Source organism: Coregonus lavaretus, assembly GCF_964263955.1.
Source record: "Coregonus lavaretus genome assembly, chromosome: 5".
Lineage (NCBI taxonomy): Eukaryota > Metazoa > Chordata > Actinopteri > Salmoniformes > Salmonidae > Coregonus > Coregonus lavaretus.
In genome coordinates this window covers 36,718,456-36,740,402 of record NC_139992.1, presented here as the reverse complement: position 1 = coordinate 36,740,402, position 21,947 = coordinate 36,718,456, and the positions used below count along the sequence as shown (strand labels likewise).

At 43.8% G+C, this 21,947-nt stretch overlaps 1 protein-coding gene across 1 annotated transcript; it reads left to right on the top strand.

Annotated features, from left to right (window-relative positions):
• Positions 1-4,808: 4,808 nt before the first annotated feature.
• On the top strand, positions 4,809-21,417 carry LOC311128894 (transmembrane protein 168-A-like). Its single transcript, XM_084161122.1, has 5 exons — positions 4,809-4,851; positions 5,277-6,579; positions 11,176-11,318; positions 15,849-16,123; positions 19,340-21,417. Exons 2-5 carry the CDS (start codon positions 5,416-5,418, stop codon positions 19,885-19,887), a joined length of 2,130 nt encoding a protein of 709 aa, XP_084017248.1. The 5' UTR covers positions 4,809-4,851; positions 5,277-5,415; the 3' UTR covers positions 19,888-21,417.
• Positions 21,418-21,947: the final 530 nt, after the last annotated feature.

Sequence of the window (21,947 nt, the reverse complement as noted above, 5' to 3'; positions counted from 1 at the left end):
TCAGAAACAAGATTATCCGGTCTGGTGAAACCAAGATTGAACTCTTTGGCCTGAATGCCAAGCGTCACGTCTGGAGAAAACCTGGCACCATCCCTACGGTGAAGCATGGTGGTGGCAGCATCATGCTGGGGGGATGTTTTTCAGCGGCAGGGACTGGGAGACTAGTCAGGATCGAGGGAAAGATTAATGGAGCAAAGTACAGAGAGATCCTTGATGAAAACCTGCTCCAGAGTGCTCAGGACCTCAGACTGGGGCAAAGGTTCACTTTCCAACAGGACAACAACCCTAAGCACACAGCCAAGACAACGCTGGAGTGGCTTCGGAACAAGTTTCTGAATGTCCTTGAGTGGCCCAGCCAGAGCCCGGACTTGAACCCGATCAAACATCTCTGGAGAGACCTGAAAATAGCTGTGCAGCAACGCTCCCCATCCAACCTGACAGACCTTGAGAGGATCTGCAGAGAGGAATGGGAGAAACTCCCCAAATACAGGCGTACCAAGCTTGTAGTGTCCTACCCCAGAAGACACAATGCTGTAATAATAATAATAAAATTATTAATTAATATTATTATTATTATTATTATTATTATTATTATTATTATTATTATTATATTACTGTAATCGCTGTCAAAGGTGCTTCAACAAAGTACTGAGTAAAGGGTCTGAATACTTATGTAAATGTGATATTTCAGTTTTTTTACTTTTAATACATTTTTCTACAAACCTGTTTTTGCTTTGTCATTATGGGGTATTGTGAATAGATTGATGAGGGAAAAACAACATTATGGGGTATTGTGTTTTTAATCCATTTTAGAGTAAGGCTGTAACGTAACAAAATGTGGAAAAAGTCAAGGGGTCTGAATACTTTCTGAATGCACTGTAGCTACACCACCACATGGCAAAAAAAGTAATTAACTACTGAAAACATTTGAAAATGTAGTTAAATTACTAGTTGAACTACATGTAGTTCAATACTCACCAACAGTGGATACTGGATGGTGGTGGTTCCGTTAGGGTGGCCATGTTTCCTCAGAATGTTGTTGTAAAGTCATCTTGCCACGTCTTATTGCACATCTAAGAATGACGAACACACGATGAGTCCTGGACTCCCTGCATAACTCTCTCTCTCTCTCTCTCTCTTTCTCTCTCTCTCTCACCCTTTGCCTTGAGGACAGCTTTGCACACTCTTGGCATTCTCTCAACCAGCTTCACCTGGAATGCTTTTCCAAAAGTCTTGAAGGAGTTCCCACATATGCTGAGCACTTTTTGGCTGCTTTTCCTTCACTCTGCCGTCCGACTCATCCCAAACCATCTCAATTGGGTTGAGGTCGGGGGATTGGGGAGGCCATCTGATGCAGCACTCCATCACTCTCCTTCTTGGTAAAATAGCCCTTACACAGCCTGGAGGTGTGTTGGGTTATTGTCCTGTTGAAAAACAAATGATAGTCCCACTAAGCCCAAACCAGATGGGATGACGTATCGCTGCAGAATGCTGTGGTAGCCATGCTGGTTAAGTGTGCCTTGAATTCTAAATAAATCACAGACAGTGTCAGCAGCAAAGCACCCCCACACCATAACACCTCCTCCTCCATGCTTTATGGTGGGAACTACACATGCGGAGATCATCCGTTCACCCACAACGCGTCTCACAAAACACAGCGGTTTGAACCAAAAATCTCAAATTTGGACTCCAGACCAAAGGACACATTTCCACCGGTCTAATGTCCATTGCTCGTGTTTCTTGGCCCAAGTAGGTCTCTTCTTCCTAATGGTGTCCTTTAGTAGTGGTTTCTTTGCAGAAACTCGACCATGAAGGCCTGATTCACACAGTCCCCTCTGAACAGTTGATGTTGAGATGTGTCTGTTACTTCACTCTGTGAAGCATTTATTTGGGCTGCAATTTCTGAGGCTGGTAACTCTAATGAACTTATCCTCTGCAGCAGAGGTAACTCTGGGTCTTCCTTTCCTGTGGCGGTCCTCATGAGAGCCAGTTTCATCATAGCGCTTGATGGTTTTTGCGACTGCACTTGAAGAAACGTTCAAAGTTCTTGAAATGTTCCGTATTGACTGACCTTCATGCCTTAAAGTAATGATGGACTGTCATTTCTCTTAGCTTATTTGAGCTGTTCTTGCCATAATATGGACTTGGTATTTTACCAAATAGGGCTATCTTCTGTATAACGCCCCCCCCCCCCCCCCCCCCCCCCCTACCTTGTCACAACACAACTGATTGGCTCAAACGCATTAAGAAGGAAAGAAATTCCACAAATTAACTTTTAAGAAAGCACACCTGTTAATTGAAATGCATTCCAGGTGACTACCTCATGAAGCTGGTTGAGAGAATGCCAAGAGTGTGCAAAGCTGTCATCAAGGCAAAGGGTGGCTATTTAAAGAATCTCAAATAAAACATATATTTTGATTTGTTTAACACTTTTTTGGTTACTACATGATTCCATATGTGGTATTTTATAGTTTGGATGTCTTCACTATTATTCTACAATGTAGAAAATAGTAACAATAAAGAAAAACCCTTGAATGAGTAGGTGTGTCCCAACTTTTGACTGGTACTGTATATATATATATATTCTTGTTCTTTCTCTCCTTCTCCTTCTCTCTCTGTCCCTTTCTCCCCCCTCTCCCTCTCTCCTTCCTTCCCTCTCGCTCTGTCCCTTTCTCCCCCCTCTCCCTCTCTCCTTCCCTATCTCTCTCTGTCCTCAGTCTCCTTCACCCCTCTCTCCCTCCCACTCTCCCATTCCTTCTCTCTCTCTCTCTCTCTCTCTCTCTCTCTCTTTACGTGGGAGTTCATTCATTGAGTGCTGTGACCTACAGGGGGTAATGAAAACATCGGCACCATTCATGAGCTCTGATTTCGGAGAAGAAGTAATCACAGGTGTGCTAGCCTGCTCTGCCTCGTGGAAACAGCACACCAGGGAACTGCTTCTGTAGTGGGGCAGGTGCTGCTGAGCTGCTTTTCTGTGCTGCTTACCAAGAATAGTCTTATGTTCCAACCAAATATTAACAGCGGGACGCCCTGTTCAATTATGGATGAAGCAACTCAGCACTCATTTAAAAAATGGTCACTTGAATTCTATTGTAACAGTTATCGTAGTCTTGCAGGAAATACGTGGCCTATTTAATACACGACGACCTCAATATTTCATTGAAGAAAAAAGAGCGAGGTTGAAGTGGACTAATTGGGTGTATTTATAAAAAGTGATGACCTATTAATGCACTCTGAAACACTCACAAGTGTTCTTTCTTCCTCTCATCAGTCGATTTCCCCGGAGTGCAAACGGGTGTGACTTCTGTACCCTTCAGGCCCTCCGGTTCACCACGCGACACTCTGCCTTACTCTTCCCCAATCAGCTCAGCAGAGAGAAACACACTCTGAAGAGATTCACATTTCACTTTTACAGTACCTGGGGTATAGCACACACACGAACACAAACACACACACACACACACACACTTATCTCCGCAGAATCTCACTTTGCCCTCCTCCTGATACTTTGAGATAACACCCTATCTGAGTATTTATATAATAATTAATTAATTAATACTGTCTATTTACTTCCATGCAATAAATAGGCTGTTTATAAGCTGTGTATGTTGATTGTCAATCTCTTATAAACATACACGTACACACACACAGACTTTCTGGATGCTTTATAGCCTCAGGATAGTGAATTAGCCTGTCCCTTGATGTTCATCCCATCCTTACATTTATCATGTTGTATCAGCAGAAAATCCTAAATAAACCTTTTAAAAAGGCTTCTCCTCAGTAATGCTGTAAATGATACAAGAGGCCAATGGGTTTATCTTGGTCTTAAAAGCCCAATGCTGAGATTTTCGGTGCAAAAAAGAAGAGGACAATCAAAAGAAAATCATAGAATTTGAATTTTTCAACTGTATTTCTTGTATTTACATTACAATCCTCAAGTCCAAATGTATCATTCACTTTGACCAAATGTATGTAATGTAACCTATACAGAACATTTATGTGGTCCCGATTCTCATAACTACGGTCTAGTGTTTTCCTGGTCATGTCATCATATGAAACGGTGAGGAAAACCTCAGGGCCCTAAATCCCTCCAATTACAGTAGGTTGATATGATTCTCGATGAGGGCTGCGACTGTGTTATATATTGTGTCTCCAGACGTTTCTTGGCTCTGTGGGATTCACAGTGATGTGTAGGAGGGAGGACTGCCGCTGTATCTGTATGTGCATTATTACACATAGTCAGTCAGTCAGAAAAGATCGAATCAAATGTAATTTAATTTGTCACATACTTCGTAAACAACTGTGAAATGCTTACTTATGGCCCTTCCCAACAATGCAGAGAGAAAAATAGAAAAAGGATAGAGCCCTGCCTCCACAGTGCCCCTGTTGAGATAAATCCACACTACTCCACATAATCATTTTCCAGAAATGATCATAATCAACCAGTGTAATCTCTCTTTGGCTATTCCCATATAGTGTAGCATTTGGACAGAGCTACTGTATGTGGAAAAGTTATTATTTGAGTAGGGTGTCATTTGAGATGTGCACCTTGGCCACCTTCACGGTGATATCTTCACAGACTATACAGGATAATTGTATGCTCGATGTGGTTGTCTTTTCTGATCAATGAGTGTTAAAATTACTTTAATTGTTTAATATCAATACTGTTAACATAAATAATTATATTTCATTGATGTCACCTCTAATGGATTAGTAATTTACTGAGAGGGACAACCTGCTGTGAAACCACATTCGATTTCTCTGCAAACGCAAAATCTCAGCTATGTTTGTCTCATCATCCTTGCCGTAGTTTGGAGTCCGGAAACGAAACAAGTTTTTAAGCAAACAAGAGTAAGCAACTCAAGATTAATCTTTCGTTTTGTCATCGCTAGTTATTTGTGAATACCTTTAATGATTTGAAGTAGTTTTACTGTGATGCCTCTGGAATTGCGTCAGATGTCATCACTTACTCAACCTTACGCAGCGTAACTGGCTAGCTACTATAGCTAGCCATTCTTGTGCTATGTGGCATTGTTGTGCTATGTGCTAGCCATTATAGTGCTATTGACAGCAGCACCTAGCTAGCTAGCTGTCTGACTTAGCTAGCTAACTGTTTCTCAAATCTTCTGTCAATAGCAACTGATGAGTGTCAATGTTTATTGCTATGATAATTGTCATCCAGCCAACATATGACAGCTAAATTAGGATAATCGTTGTGTTGATGATAATTCATGTAAACATTTTTCACATTCCAAAAATATGTTCTCCTTTCACAGTGGCTGAATAGCCTATTTCATCTGGATCTCATCCTTAATGTTGCCTAAATTCAAGTGCCCCAGTCCACTACAAAACCTGCACAAGCTTGCTACTGTCAGTGACATACCTGATCATTGAATCATGAGTCCCTCCAGTTGAATGTTCAGGAGGATTCGTTACTGCCTCAGCCACTGTCTCTACGCAGCCATGTCACGCCTGGAGCCGGAGGAGGAGTGCGGGCCTGGACCTGCGCCCGGCGTGGAGGTGGACATGTGGTCATCGGTGCGTTGCCTTGGTTACCTGTCCAGTTTCAACCTGATGGTGGCGGTATGCCTGGGCCTGTACGTGCGATGGGAGCAGACGGACGAGCCCATGATCCTTGTCATCTTCATCCTGGGTCTCTTTGTCCTGGGCATCGCCAGCATCCTCTACTACTACTTCTCCATGGAGTCAGCCAGTCTCAGCCTCTTCCACCTGTGGTTTGGCTTCCTTCTGGGCCTCCTGTGCTTCCTCAATAATCCCTCGCTGGAGGAGAATGTGAAGGAGCAGGCTACTAACTACCTGCTGCTGGCTAGTGTGATTTTGAGGACAGTGTGGGCCTTAACAGATAGGATAATGGGCTGTGTTCACTATAAACCCACCCTGCTCTCGTCCGAGGAGCTCCTTGAACTCCTGGGCTTTGGCATCGCCAGCACCACCATGCTGATGCACAAATCTATCGCCCTCATTGCCCTAGTGGTGGCGCTGGGGGCTCTGATCGTGGGCCTGCGCGTCAAGTCCCTCATAGCCCTGCCCAACTTGGCCTGCTTCGCCCTAGTCACCTCCCTGCTGTTCTTCAAGGCCGTGGGGATAACCACCAACCCCTTCGCTCTGGGCTGCTACCTGGGCCGTCTGATCTGTGACCCCCTCCTGGACGTCTACTTCAGCAGCCTGGGGGCCACTGAGCGCTGGCTGCCCCTGCTTTCCTGGGGACGTGTCTGGCGTCGACTCTCCCTGCTCCCTCTGGGGCTTGTGGAGATAGCCTTCTTTGTCCTAGCCGCTGTAAAGATGAGCCATCTAGAACTGTGGTACCTGGTGATCCCTGGGTTCTGTGTGTTTGGCCTGTTCTGGACAGTCTGCCACGTGGTGCTGCTGATCACACTGTGGGGCTTCCACACCAAGCTGAGTGACTGTCAGAAGGCGCGCTCGGTCCAGCAGTCAGACACACGCAGCCTGGACCGGGTCATGGCATCGCGGGGGATGAGACACTTCTGCTTGATCTCTGAACGCCTGGTCTTCTTCAGCCTGGTGTCCACAGCCATACTGGCAGCTGTGTCCTGGCAGGTAAGATGCTACATAGGGCTGAATGGTGAACTGGCAGGGTAATATATGTTAAACTAATGAATGAAAAGATGGATTGATAAATCAGTTGGTTTATTGATCAGCTGATTGATTAATGGATTGAGCGATTGATTGATGGATTGATTGATGGATTGAGTGATTGATCTGAGCTTTTCATTTATTTGGGTTTTGCCTCATTGAGAAGATTTGAATCATTGAGAAGATTTGAATTATCTTATTCGAGACAGACCTGACCATAATAGCTGCATAGCCTAGTAACAAGACAAGTTGAGTAGCATCATCAACATTGAAACATCAAGCTTCCCGTCATAAGCCCCAGAGACTGATGCTTGCTAGAGGCCTGGCATGCATTCACAACAGTCCCAAGCCGGAGAGGAGAGCTGCTTCTGCTCTCAACCGTGACCAAGTTAATTAGCACTTTAATATGTCTATCTCCTTACATAAAGAGCCATAAATGATCTAGCCCTAATTTAGCTTTACCTTGAAATCTGCTATTAGCATAACAGGCTACACTGAGGCATGTCCAACTATTTACCACATAATATAAGATCTCCAGCCAGTGTATGCTACCTTACCTGTAGACTTCCAGTTATTGCGCTAATACTAGGCGAGTAGTGTCATCATTGGCTTGCGAAAAAAACCGACCTGTAACTTCTTTCATACTGCACGCAGAGACATAAACATGGTATCCACGAGTTTGTCTGGGTAGGTAGAAACATTAATTGTCCGAATCTCGCTGTATCCCTTTAAGCTATGACCCCACCATTTATTTTAATCATGAGTAAAAGCTATTTGTTTTCTATTTAAACTTCCAATGGGTCCGTTTAAAGGCCCTGTACAGTCAAAAATGTGATGTCCTGTGTTTTATATATTTCCACACTATGAGGTTGAAACAATACTGCGAAATTGTGAAAATTATGATAATGCCCTTTCAGTGTAAAAGCTGTTTGAAAAGGCCGCCTGAAATGTCTGCCTGTTTTGGTGGGATGGATATTTGGCCTGACTGGTGACATCACCAGGCGGTAAATTAGTAAATAGACCAATAAGAAAGAGTTCAGTTTTCCCACTCAGACCACTCCCAGACAATCCTAGTAAAATTCTTGCTTGAGAAATTGCTCTTTGATAAGAAGCTATTTTTGGTTCTATTTGACCATTTTAATTTGAAACAATCACAATCAAGGTACTTAATTGTTACTCAGAAATGATTTGATATTGAGATAAAAAGGACCTTTAATAAGCACGAGAAACCTGCAAAATTAATGAAAGGGTGTGTCACTAAGAGCAGGAACAGCAGCATCTAGTGGGCAAAACCTGGTACTTTCACACTAATTTATGGGGGGAAATGCAAGTGACTTCAATGGCTAATTTCTCTGAACAGGGGAAAAAAACATCACCAAATTTACTGAGAATACATTACATAGTATGAATTAACAATACTCCAAGCAACAGCTTCATACTACTTGTCAAACATAGAGAACTGATACTGTATACTGGCGGTTGGGGTGGGCTTGGTTTGGGGGGGTACGTGGGTGGCTTTTTACAATTTATTTGGATTCCTCACATCTTAGGCATTTTAAGAAGTGGTTTGGTCCAAATCGGATGTTGGGTATTATATTTAATGAATATTATATGAATCATATGAATTCACATGACCAATTTGGGTGCAATCAATTAGCTTAATTTCTCAAAGTTCAAATAGTCTTTCAACAAAATAATGTTGTTGGAATGCTTATCTTATCTGTTAAAACTACAGAAACCATTTCAGAACAATCGAAGATGGTGGGTGTCATGGCTGGCTGAAATGAAATGGAACTACCTTTGTATACTTTTTAGCCAGTAGTTTTGAAAGTGGTACTCACGAGCCAAAAGTGTTCCCCAAAAATTGCATACTACGTCACATATGTGCAACTACAGTGGGGAGAACAAGTATTTGATACACTGCCGATTTTGCAGGTTTTCCTACTTACAAAGCATGTAGAGGTCTGTAATTTTTATCATAGGTACACTTCAACTGTGAGAGACGGAATCTAAAACAAAAATCCAGAAAATCACATTGTATGATTTTTAAGTAATTAATTTGCATTTTATTGCATGACATAAGTATTTGATACATCAGAAAAGCAGAACTTAATTTTTGGTACACCTGTTTGAACTCGTTACCTGTATAAAAGACACATGTCCACACACTCAATCAAACAGACTCCAACCTCTCCACAATGGCCAAGACCAGAGAGCTGTGTAAGGACATCAGGGATAAAATTGTAGACCTGCACAAGGCTGGGATGGGCTACAGGACAATAGGCAAGCAGCTTGGTGAGAAGGCAACAACTGTTGGCGCAATTATTAGAAAATGGAAGAAGTTCAAGATGACGGTCAATCACCCTCGGTCTGGGGCTCCATGCAAGATCTCACCTCGTGGGGCATCAATGATCATGAGGAAGGTAAGGGATCAGCCCAGAACTACACGGCAGGACCTGGTCAATGACCTGAAGAGAGCTGGGACCACAGTCTCAAAGAAAACCATTAGTAACACACTACGCTGTCATGGATTAAAATCCTGCAGCGCATACAAGGTCCCCCTGCTCAAGCCAGCGCATGTCCAGGCCCGTCTAAAGTTTGCCAATGACCATCTGGATGATCCAGAGGAGGAATGGGAGAAGGTCATGTGGTCTGATGAGACAAAAATATAGCTTTTTGGTCTAAACTCCACTCGCCGTGTTTGGAGGAAGAAGAAGGATGAGTACAACCCCAAGAACACCATCCCAACCGTGAAGCATGGAGGTGGAAACATCATTCTTTGGGGATGCTTTTCTGCAAAGGGGACAGGACGACTGCACCGTATTGAGGGGAGGATGGATGGGGCCATGTATCGCGAGATCTTGGCCAACAACCTCCTTCACTCAGTAAGAGCATTGAAGATGGGTCCTGGCTGGGTCTTCCAGCATGACAACGACCCGAAACACACAGCCAGGGCAACTAAGGAGTGGCTCCGTAAGAAGCATCTCAAGGTCCAGGAGTGGCCTAGCCAGTCTCCAGACCTGAACCCAATAGAAAATCTTTGGAGGGAGCTGAAAGTCCGTATTGCCCAGCGACAGCCCCGAAACCTGAAGGATCTGGAGAAGGTCTGTATGGAGGAGTGGGCCAAAATCCCTGCTGCAGTGTCTGCAAACCTGGTCAAGACCTACAGGAAACGTATGATCTCTGTAATTGCAAACAAAGGTTTCTGTACCAAATATTAAGTTCTGCTTTTCTGATGTATCAAATACTTATGTCATGCAATAAAATGCAAATTAATTACTTAAAAATCATACAATGTGATTTTCTGGATTTTTGTTTTAGATTCCGTCTCTCATAGTTGAAGTGTACCTATAATAAAAATTACAGACCTCTACATGCTTTGTAAGTAGGAAATCCTGCAAAATATGCAGTGTATCAAATACTTGTTCTCCCCACTGTATGTGCACCATGTCATTGTTCTCTCTCTCGCTTTCTCTCTGCTGTGTCCATTGAGCCGTTGGGCCCGCACTGCAACCTCTTTGGATAATGATGGGCAGGCGTCTTGCTAGCTGTCACTCAAATGCGAGGGCCTGAAGCTCATTGGCTAGAACTCGAATTGCTAGGAGGCTGGCCCACGTGGGGGGAAATGTAGGGAAAATGGCGCGGCACAGCTTTAAAAAAAGCAGTCGTTTTCAAACCAAGGATTCCGTGGCTAATTAAGGTGACAGTAATTCTGCTCATATATTATGCATGTATGAACACATCCAGCCCAAAGCGGGAGGTTTAAAAAAATACTTTCTTAGTCGCCAAAGTACCGGAGCATGTCTTTAAGCAAGGATACTTACTCAACCCACCCACACACACACTCTTCAACATTTTAAAGTAAAATATACAATGCAATGTCCATGTTACCAAACATATAGGCCTAGCTATAGCCTTGAATTGTTTCTATAATCTAGGCCTATAGCCTTGCTCTACATTAAAAGGGCTTGAAGGCTGGGATGGCATAAGAGCTTCAGTGTTGCTGTGTCATGAGAACTGAGGAGATGAAGCTGGACCAGCTGTGAGGCCTTGGGCAGTAGGACCTGAATTTAACAAGAGGTCTGCTGCCTCCATCCAAAACTCACTAGCTAATAATGAAGCAGGGAGCTCTGAAGTGATGTGGTAACCTTGCTGGTGCCTCGCTAATTGGACAAGTCGTATTGAGGAAAAATATGGATTTTAATAAGGATTTTAATTGCAAATGTGAATGTAACACAAGTGTAATTGAGGAAACGCAAGGCTACGTGGAAATCGTCATGGCAACGGCATAAAATTATTTTGTTGTCCATTTTTTCTGTGTAATTTGTGTGTATTTACTGAATTTTAACAGCTTGGTGAATTTATATAACAGAGTCCATTGTGGCCTTGGAATTTCATTCTCACTCATTCCCACAGCTTCACTTGAGTGTGTTTTGAAGGGTGTTTTGAGCTGAAGCCTTGTGATAGAATTTTCTTTATGTGTGTATCTAACTAGCTAAATTCTCTTATGCTTCAATACATTTAAAAAAATCACAAATTAAATGCTCTCTTGTGTTGCAGCCCTCCAACGGTGTGTTCATGAGTATGTTCCTGGTGGTCCTCTCTCTGGAGTCTCTGGCCCACGGGCTCTTCCATGAGCTGGGCAGCTGCCTGGGGGGCACGTGTGTGGGCTACGCTGTGGTCGTCCCTACCAGCTACAACAGGTACAGTGCATTCGGAAAATATTCAGACCCTTCCCTTTATCCACATTTTGTTACGTTACAGCCTTATTCTAAAATGGATTAAATAAATAAAAGTCCTCATCAATCTACACACAATACCCCATAATGACAAAGCGAAAACAGGTTTGTTGAAAGTTTTCAAATGTATAAAAAAACAAAACAGAAATACCTTATTATATTCAGTATTCAGACCCTTTGCTAGAGTCTCGAAATTGATCTGAGGTGCATCCTGTTTCCATTGATCATCCTTGAGATGTTTCTACAACTTGATTGGAGTCCATCTGTGGTAAATTCAATTGATTGGACATGATTTTGAAAGGCTCACATCTGTCTATATAAGGTCCAACAGTAGAGCGCCGAGACAGGATTGTGTCGAGACATTTCTGCAGCATCGAAGGTCCCCAAGAACACAGTGGCCTCCATCATTCTTAAATGGAAGAAGTTTGGAACCACCAAGACTCTTCCTAGAGCTGGCCGCCCGGCCAAACTGAGCAATCGGGGAGGGCCTTGGTCAGGGAGGTGACCAAAAACCTGATGGTCACTCTGACAGAGCTCCAGAGTTCCTCTGTGGAGATGGGAGAACCTTCCAGAAGGACAACCATCTCTGCAGCACTCTTCCAATCAGGCCTTTATGGTAGAGTGGCCAGACGGAAGTCACTCCTCAGTAAAAGGCACATGACAGCCCGCTTGGAGTTTTCTAAAAGGCACCTAGAGGACTCTCAGACCATGAGAAACAAGATTCTCTGGTCTGATGAAACCAAGATGGTACTCTTTGGCTTGAATGCCAAGCGCCACGTCTGGAGGAAACCTGGCACCATCCCTACGGTGAAGCATGGTGGTGGCAGCATCATGCTGGGGGGATGTTTTTCAGCGGCAGGGACTGGGAGACTAGTCAGGATCGACGCAATGATGAACGGAGCAAAGTACAGAGAGATCCTTGATGAAAACCTGCTCCAGAGCGCTCAGGACCTCAGACTGGGGCGAAGGTTCACCTTCCAACAGGATAACGACCCTAAGCAAACAGCCAAGACAATGCAGGAGTGTCTTTGGGACAATCTCTGAATGTCCTTGAGTGGCCCAGCCAGAGCCCGGACTTGAACCTGACAAACATCTCTGGAGAGACCTGAAAATAGCTTTGCAGCGACGCTCCCCATCCAACCTGACAGAGCTTAAGAGGATCTGTAGAGAAGAATGGGAGAAATTCTCCAAATACAGGCGTGCCAAGCTTGTAGCGTTCATACCCAAGAAGACTCAAGGCTGTAATCGCTGCCAAAGGTGCTTCAACAAAATACTGAGGAAAGGGTCTGAATACTTATGTAAATGTGATATTTCAGTTTTTAAATGTTTAATACATTTTCTAAAAACCTGTTTTTGCTTTGTCATTATGGGATATTGTGTGTAGATTGATGAGATGTTTTATTTTTAAAATCCATTTTAGAATAAGGCTGTAATGTAACAATGTGGAAAAAGTCAAGGTGTCTGAATACTTTCCGAATGCACTGTATATAACCGTACACACACACATCAGGGTCTTCATTAGCCGGTAATAGCCGGCTTTTGGCAAAAATAAAATAAAATGAAAAGCCAATAAATATAACTGGCACCGGCCAATTGTCCTGGAGAAAAATACAATCCCATTGCAAAATAATGGAAATACAAGTTGATGTAAATGCATTTGACCAATTATGCTTATCAGTCTATAAGTTAATTTGCATAATTTTGTGGAATTAAATTGGCACGTGTGTGTTTTCGTTAGTCGTTATGTTTATCACACGAGATACAGAGCCTATGAGTGGAAAATCTGTCACACAGCGTGAGAGCTGCTGCTACAGCTTCTCAAACAGCTCGTTTGTTGCTGCTGGAGTGAAACTTGCTTTTATAAGCCCAATCATTGCGTAAAAATTCTAAATGCAATCGCGTGTAAAAAATTGTTTTGATGGCCACAATTTAAAAAAGCTACTATTTTTATTTCTCAGCTGGTAATTGAAGCATGCTTCCCATTCGTCATTCAAGTGCATATAGGCAACGGTATAGGCAGGCTTCAGCGTGTCACTCACCACTTTGCAATGAGCTGGAGGCAGTATGCATTTTGAAAACATATATTTAACTGTTTGAAACCTGAACGTTTTACTTCATATTATGAGGCATGTCTTACCTTACTTCAAAGTCAAATCCGACCATAGAAACGTGGAGGCAATTCTTTTATAAAGACTTCCATATGCCATTGAAACCAGTAGCCTATTTCTCTCATGTTCTATTGGTTTTCAAATCAACTTTCTTTCATTGTCCAGTAGCCAAAGGCACAATCCTAGTCATATTAGCAACCCATGCTAGTTGTTGCATCTTTAGATCTCCCCTCTTTCAAAATGTATAATGGATGTTTTTATCTCTGTCACATGAAACCGCTTGCATGTGCAGTTTGCTTTTGAAAATGGTGGTTTCCCGCTAATTGCATTATGGAACAAACGTTTGTGCGCAGCTTACTGACGTGTGCACATTGCTAAGCTTATAATGTGAAGAAATAATAGTTTATCAACATTTTTTGCTGAGAGTTCTTTTCTGTTGCATCAGCCTCATTGCTTTAAAACATTTTATGTAGCCTAGGCCTACTAGTTGTATGAATTTGGGATCTATCATCCCACAACTGTCCCAGAGTCAGTTTGGAATAGGCTATTTCTTTCTCGCACAGAACAACAAGCTGACCATAAGAATAGGTCAACTTTTTGTACTATGGGGGATATTACATTGACATAGGCTAGTGATTTTGCTGTTCGTTACTTGTCTTGTTGGCTGATGAAAGTAAATGTGGCAGTTATTCTTACATCAAGTATGCATTGGAATTCGATAAGAAGGACGCACGCCGTTGCATGTTTTGTGAAGATAAGTAATCTAAATGTGATTTCTGTCATTGGGTGGACGCCCTAATCAGGTTAAGCGCCCAATGCATATGGGTCCGGTAAATTTCTCAAATGTCTGTTAAATTAAAATGCTGCCGGTCAAAAGTCTGGCGCCACATTTTCCTAATAGAAACCCTGACACACACGCACAGGCACACACAATTCAGTATACACGTACACAGACCTCACACACACAGACACACTCACTATATTTTTCTCCACAATCATCAATCTTCCCTGCACCGAAGTCAAAAAATCCCTGTCCGGAGGGACAGACCATAATTTAAATTCCCTCACTGGACAAACTAAGTGGAAAAATATCCCAATAACCATGCATAAACATGGCCCTAATGTTTCCCCCCTGAGGCTGCTCTCTCCCTGGCATACTAAGTGGCTGTGGGTGGAAGATGTGTTTACGACCAGTCAGGGCTACTCTCTGTCCGAAATGGCACCCTATCCCTTTGATTAGGACCCATAGGGCTCTAGTCAAAAGTAGTGCACTATGTAGGGAATAGGGTGCCATTTCAGACTCTACCTCTATCTTTGTGCTAGGGCAGTTAGCACTTAGCAGTAGCTAGCTGCTGTCTGTCTGTGGTGGTGATTCGGATGCAGGCCCATACATCTGCTCTGTATGCCAGGGCTGTGGATGTAGGCCCCAGCGGGAGACCAGAGTGCATGTTGAGAATATAGCAGTGTATTATCTACTGTTTGATGGGTTCAGATCATGTTTTTACAATGATGAGGGCCCCTTGGGAAGATGAGAAAGAGGAGGAGGAGAAGAAGGGAACGGCGAGGGACAGAGAGCATAGGAGAGAAAGTCAGACAGGGACAAGGAGAGAGAGGGTGAGAGGGAGAGAGACCCAGGCCAGGTTAGTGAAACAAATCTGTCACATCAGCCTCCAACAGCCATGTCATCCACTGCCCCCAGTCATCTCAATACAACTACTCAGACAAAATCTACTCATTATTCAGACAGAACTCTCTCCAACTCTCCAGCCCAAGGTCTCTCTCAAGATCATAATAACTCTGCTTTCAGATGACATGTTTTGAGTTATGCAGATGTCTATATGAGTGAATGGAGAAAGTCGTGAGCAATGCCAGGGACAGACAGATACAGAGTGAGTGGGGCTATATTGAGTAACAGAGACTGGGGCAGCCTTGACTCCTGTCCTTATGCCTGGTGCTGTGGGGTGGAGAGAAAGAGAGAAAGGTGTGTCGGATCGAACAGATGGATCTGTCTTGACCTCCGAATCTTGTTGTGGGGTCGTTGGGTCAGAACTCATCTTTATTGTCACTCATCTTAGTCCTCCACACACACACACACACACACACACACACACACACACACACACACACACACACACACACACACATTCATATTATCTCATATTCCATCTCTACTGTTCTGCCAGTGCCTGCACCTCTCTTTCACCTCTATTCCGTTTCTTCCTCTACATTCTCCTCATCTTCCTCTTTTCAATTCTGCTCTCCATCTCCACTTGCCATTCTCTCCTCATATTCATACTCTTCCTCCCCTCTCCCACCCTATTCAGCCATTCTCGTTCCCTCCTCTCCTCCACCCATCCACCCATCCTTCTCTCCCTTCCCTCCACAGCCCAGACGGCCAGCCCACCCTCCTACCTCCGGACCAGGTGCAGGAGCTGAACGTGCGCTCCACGGGCATGTTGAACAGCGTGCAGCGCCTCTTCTCCCACCACATGATCGAGACGTTTGGCTGTGACTACTCCACCAGCGGGGTGACCTTGGAGGCCCTGCAGGCCAAGCTCAAGGCCTTCCTGGAGCTTCGCACGGCCGACGGGCCCCGCCATGATACATACGTGGTATTCTACAGCGGGCATACGCAGCGCACCGGGGCCTGGGCACTGGCAGGTGAGGGTCACCATAGCTTACAGAGTCTGGTTGGCTGGCTAGTTGGCTGGTTGGTTGGCTGTCTCTCCTCAACTCTCAGAAAGCAGCAGACAAGCTTATTGCCTCTCTCTGTCTCTCATCATCAATCAATGTTTATTTTGCACCTATTTGTTTCCAGACTAGATCAAAAATGAAAAATACAAATACAGGATCAAATTAAGGTTATATGTTTGAATAAAACATGATGATGAGGGTAGAATAATGTATTCTTGCTTTGCCAAACATTTTAAAGTTTTCCATTTGTTTGTGAGAAATGTCTGGAACAACAGCAGTAGTTAGAACAAGTACAAAATATTTTGTAGTCTGCCAGAACCTTTCAGTAATCCATGCGACTCTTAGTAGAAATGAAGAGTACAACATTTTCCCAGTGTGATAACTGAAGTTTGTCTTTAGAGTGGCTGCCAACACACACCCACGCTTTATCCAGGGACGGCCTGTTCAATAGGGCGATATGGGCGACGCACTGCCAAACGGGAAAAGGAAGGGATTTTTTTCTAATCAATTATATCACGGCAACAGTAGTTATCAGTGTTCTAATCTGATCTGACTGCCACTAAATGTCAAATCAGGCTAAAGTCGTGCTTCAAATGGCCCCGCCCGTTTTTGGGGCGATTTCAGTCAGGTTGAAAATCGCCCAGAAGTCTCTCATAGCCTGTCATGTAAAATCTATTTTTTTCAAATTTCAAAGCTTTCAATACATTCTCTATGGGTGTCTGTGGGCTTGCACTTACGCGCTTTCGTCATACGTGACGTAACCATGAACGTAACTAAGAAAATAGCGGCTAGCAGCGTCTCTGTTGCGACCTGCAGTGTGGCGTTATTTTATGTTTTTAATTTGTAGACTTAGTTTACAAACATTCTGCCAACCATGGATTTCCAGTGGTGGGTTTTGGACTGATCTTGTTGATCGTGTACATACCCGCTACGAACGGACTAAATAATGAAAACGCTGCTGGCAGCGGAATCCAATACAGCTGGGAGACTTGGCTGGATGACAGAGTCCCGGACAGAGAAGTGGAGCCGGCCGGCTTCACCCTGGTCAGAGCGGACCGCGATCCTGGTAAGAGAGCGACTCTGTACCCCCGACATTGAACTGCTTTCTGTGTCACTGCGACCTTACTATCTGCCCCGTGAGTTCCCCCAATTGTTTGTTACCGTTGTGTACTGTTGATAATCACAAGTTTACTGGAGAACTGAGACCAAGTAGAGACTTTGGACAGGGTGGATATGGTATAATAAAGGCAGTTTATTCAGAGGTAAAGATATCTGGAATCGCGTGCACGGACCCGTTCGTCAAACTCTTAGGGAGCTATCTGAAGAGAGCCCCGAAAACATTGTGTGCAGACATTTTATACAATAAATGATGTAGGTTGAATCTAGTAGTTCTGATCTTCTGATTGGTCCTGATGAGTTGGGCGAGGTCCCCTCCACTGTTGCATTGGCTCTGAGTCGGGTTCTCTGTCTTCAAATGTTCAGCCTAAAGAGAGGGGATTTTTGTGTGTGTGTGTGTGTGTGTTTAACAGTGATGATGTGTGTGTGTGTGTGTGTTATCAGTGATGATGTGTGTGTGTGTGTGTGTGTGTGTGTGTGTCCTCAGAGCAAGAACTCGTGAGTTGGAAGAACTGAGAGACCTATGGCGTGGGTGTTGTCCTTGGCCACCTGCTGACAAGGCTGACAAGATAGGACTCTTTTGTCCATTGTTATAGGATAGGAACAGCATTGATTGAAAACAAACGCCCAACACAAAATGGGTCATGCACAAGATTTTAGTCAGACCAAGCTATAACATTATATATTTACTACGACAGTACATTCAACCAAAAGCTAATATAACAAAGGCATCAGAGATTATTTATAATCTGTCACAGAAACTGGAATCCATCTCCCCAGATCAGTCAATAAATGCTTCTGGTATTGACTTATATGCTGCCCCTGTCTTCATGTTGTTGCTGGACATATCTTTTTTAAAATGTGTGTAGGTCACCTAAATCATCAGAAAAATTGCCCCTCCTGAGAATTTTTTCAGGAGCCGCCACTGGCTTTATCACTGCATGGTGCTGCTAGGAAGACAAGCTCCATGACAATTAAACATGACTTGACCATGTTGTTAACTCCCACTCCTAACTTTTATTTGTCTCCATAAACTCAGACAACTTTGACCCTTTGTCTTTAATGTCCATTACTTGCTCACCACCTACCTTAACCTAACAGTCATCGTGACTCATCGGGCAAGTCAGCTGTAATAAGTAGATAATTAGTATTATTATTAACCCATTACCCAATTATTCTTTAATGGACTATGGAAGGAATATATGTTAATCATACTGTAATTTTTTAAAACCCTTGTTATCAAACTAGCTGCTAAACTCCTAACATTCAGGGTGAATAAAAAAAAAACTAGTATGTATTGTCTTCCTAAAGATACAGATCCAACTACGGACCAACCAAGTATTCTAGTAATATGTGTCAAAACATCAACGTGGCCACAGTATAGTATCCCGGTGCTCCCCTGAAACCCACATTTTACTTAAAACATCAGTGTGTCGCGACCACACAGTATCGCTCCTCCTAACCGTTCCCTTTCTGAGCAGCTCCCCAAGCTGTAAAGAAATATCTTATCTTGGCTCCATCTACGGGCACCTCTTAATCTTCCTGCCATGGAGCACACTGCCGTATTAATCCTCATGAAGGATACTGCGTGTCATACCCTGTGTCGCAGTGTTTGAGCAGTGGAGGCCGAGGGGGAAAAACAACCCGGGCCCTGGCTGGCGTGGGAGCTTTACAGAACAGTCTGGGAAGAGCGTGCTGGGGGGTGTCTCTGGCACTCTCACTCACTCACGCAGGCTGCTCACGCACACATATAGACACTCATACGCCGCTCACATATTTGCCACAGAGGAGGGGTGTCCAAACAGAATGTCCCTGTAACTCAAGATTTAGGCGCCTTAGACTAGGGATAGGCCATACAGGCGTATAGCTGTAGATGGTATTCAGAATAACAATAGAGATGATTTGACAAATAACTTGACGAGTCACATGTTCCTTTTGTTTCCATTGTGCATGTTATGATATAGATCATATCAACTTTTCGCAAATGGTTGTTCCTTGTTGGTCCCAGCCTAAGACTAGGTTGTGGTTATTAAGCTAGAAACATGTTTATTTCTCTCTCTCTTCCAGGAGGAGACTCTCTGCGTCTGGAGCAGCTGCTGGAGTGGTGGAAGGAGAAGAACAGCGGCTTCACCTCCCGCCTCATCCTGGTCCTGGACACAGAGAACTCCCTGCCCTGGGTAAAGGAGGTCCGCAGCTTGGAGGGAGTCTACGTGGCCGTGCAAGGGGCCGAGCTCGCCCCCGCCGGTGACATCGAAGGTGTGGACGCCGCCCGCCTCGGGGACTTCACCTCGGAGTGGGTGGAGTTCAACTGCAACCCGGATAGCGCCACCCAGTGGTTGGAGAAGGACAGGACGGTGGCAGCGGCCTACGGCGTGTCGAAACACTGGAGCGACTACACGCTCCATCTTCCCACGGGGAGCGATGTGGCCAAGCACTGGAAGACCCACTTCCCCCAGGCTACCTATCCTCTGGTGCACCTGTCCAACTGGTGCTGTGGGCTCAACCTCCTCTGGCTGTGTGGAGTGTGTCTGAGGTGCTTCAGGCGATTCAAACTGGGCTGGTTCCCTCCCAATATACTGGACACGGGACAGGGCATCAAACTGGTCCACTCATAGACTGAGCTGTGTGTCTGTCTGGGTGATCACTTGCCTGACCACTCACCCTGAATTTAATTCCTCTGCTCTATCAATCGCTACATATATTCAGTCTGAAACTGCCATCCTAGAAGTTGTTTGTGTGACTTCAAAACAAATTCATCAGTGATTGGATCGTCTATAACAAATCTAACCAATCAGAGAATCAAAGTTGATAATTTCATCAGGTAGGCTGGCTCTGGCCCAACCCATCGGTTTCTGGGACCAATCAGATTGGTCAGATTGTGTTTGCATTCTAGAAATCGTCGGGGAGGGAGGCAAATCCAGACGCATCTTGGAGAAGAAACGTCCGTTGGCCGGAGCAATGTGGATGGGTAGCCAGGCAAGGAGATCACAATGGTGTTTCAGCAGGTAGCCTAGTGGTTAAGAGTGTGGGGCCAGTAACCGAAAGGTCGTTGGTTCAAATCCCCGAGCCGACTAGGTGAACAATCTGTCAATGTGCCCTTGAGCAAGGCACTTAACCCTAATTGCTCCTGTAAGTCACTCTGGATAAGAGCGTCTGCTAAATGACTATAATGTAAATGTGTTAACAATCATAAGTATCAATGGTAAGTCATGTGTAGACAATCACCAATAGTATATGTGGTAAAGTACAGTCACCACAATAGGCCTGCTTTCTATGGTAAATCTGTAGACAATCACCGCAATCAGTCTTATTGCCACAGAACGCTACCATGCTAGTATGGGCCTTGCATCTAATGGTACAAGGAGACAATCTCCACAATATTCTTTGTATCTGTGGTTTACTGACATCCACCCTATGTGCCTTGTGTTACTTTGTAAATTGAACTTTCTTGGGACAGTGTGCTTTATTTTGAAAGTGTTTTTTCTGGGATTTTTTTTGTAATTGTTTGCCATGTTTATTTCCGCTTCTGAACCCGATAGTAAATAGGTTTTAACATTTAAAATGTCTAGCCAAAGATTTTGGGACAATTTTCAAGAGTCATGTGGCCAGTGTCTTACCTTGTGTTTGGTGTTGGTTTCTATTGACTGATTATTTAAAATGATGAGATGAAAGCCTTATTACCTTATTTTAGCACCCAATTCTGTTCTATTAGATGGATCACAACAAATGTGGTTAATTTACTTATTTGTTTTTTAAACATTAATTTAGTAAATGTGCTGTAAAAACAATGACTCACCACATGTAGCCTATCATTGCATCATAAATAGTTCACTGTGCCCTCATTGGTTGCGATGGCCATGGTGACCCATATTGGCCAACCTTTCTGCTTCATTTGATGTTGGTCTTGCTCTCTCTCTCTCTCGCTCTCTCTCTCTCTCTCTCTCTCTCTCTCTCTCTTTCTCTGCAATGCTGCCTTTATGATACACTGTGATGTTTTTGCTAAAAAGGTCAAATTGTATTATTCGACATATAAATGAAAGCCAAGCCTTTTGTCTCGCTATATCTTTGTTGTCCTGATTTGAACCGATGTGATGCCTTATCTCAGATTATGCTGGAATAATAAAGTTAATATGTAAAAAGTTGTATACATGTGTTGATCACTTATCTTTAGAAATGTATTGCCTTTTGTAAAAAAAATTGTGCAGCTGAGCAACATTCTGGTATCTACCTGGACATTGACATGGGAAGTTTCCCCCAGAGATTAAAAGTCACTCAGTTTAGTTTGGAAAGCACAGTCAATGGGTTAAATTGGGCCCAATCGCCTCTACATAATTGCTTTTCTCTCAGTTGTGGTTTGAGAGGATAGGATGGGTAGAGAGAGGATGATGCATAGAGAGAGAGAGGGAAAAGAAAAAGCAGAGTGGGAAAGACTAATCATGAAATGGGGGAGGGGGAGATGACCCAGAGGTGTCCCTAGCCATCCGTTCCAATTCCAGACATTAATATTTCGTACTAAATTCCAGACATTAATATGGCATGGTTTACAGACATTGAGCAAATACAGACCCTCGCTGTATAAATGTTAGTGTTGGCAGCAAATATTGGGTTTGGGAACCTAGAAGTCCGGACAGATGTTGTAGGAATAATTGTCCTGTGCTGCTGTAAAAAGCTGTCA

Coding starts and splice junctions, on each gene's coding strand:
- LOC311128894 (XM_084161122.1), top strand. CDS start 5,416: ATGTTCAGGAGGATTCGTTACTGCCTCAGCCACTGTCTCTACGCAGCC. Junction 6,580..11,175: donor TGGCAGCTGTGTCCTGGCAG/GTAAGATGCTAC, acceptor CTTGTGTTGCAG/CCCTCCAACGGTGTGTTCAT. Junction 11,319..15,848: donor GTCCCTACCAGCTACAACAG/GTACAGTGCATT, acceptor TTCCCTCCACAG/CCCAGACGGCCAGCCCACCC.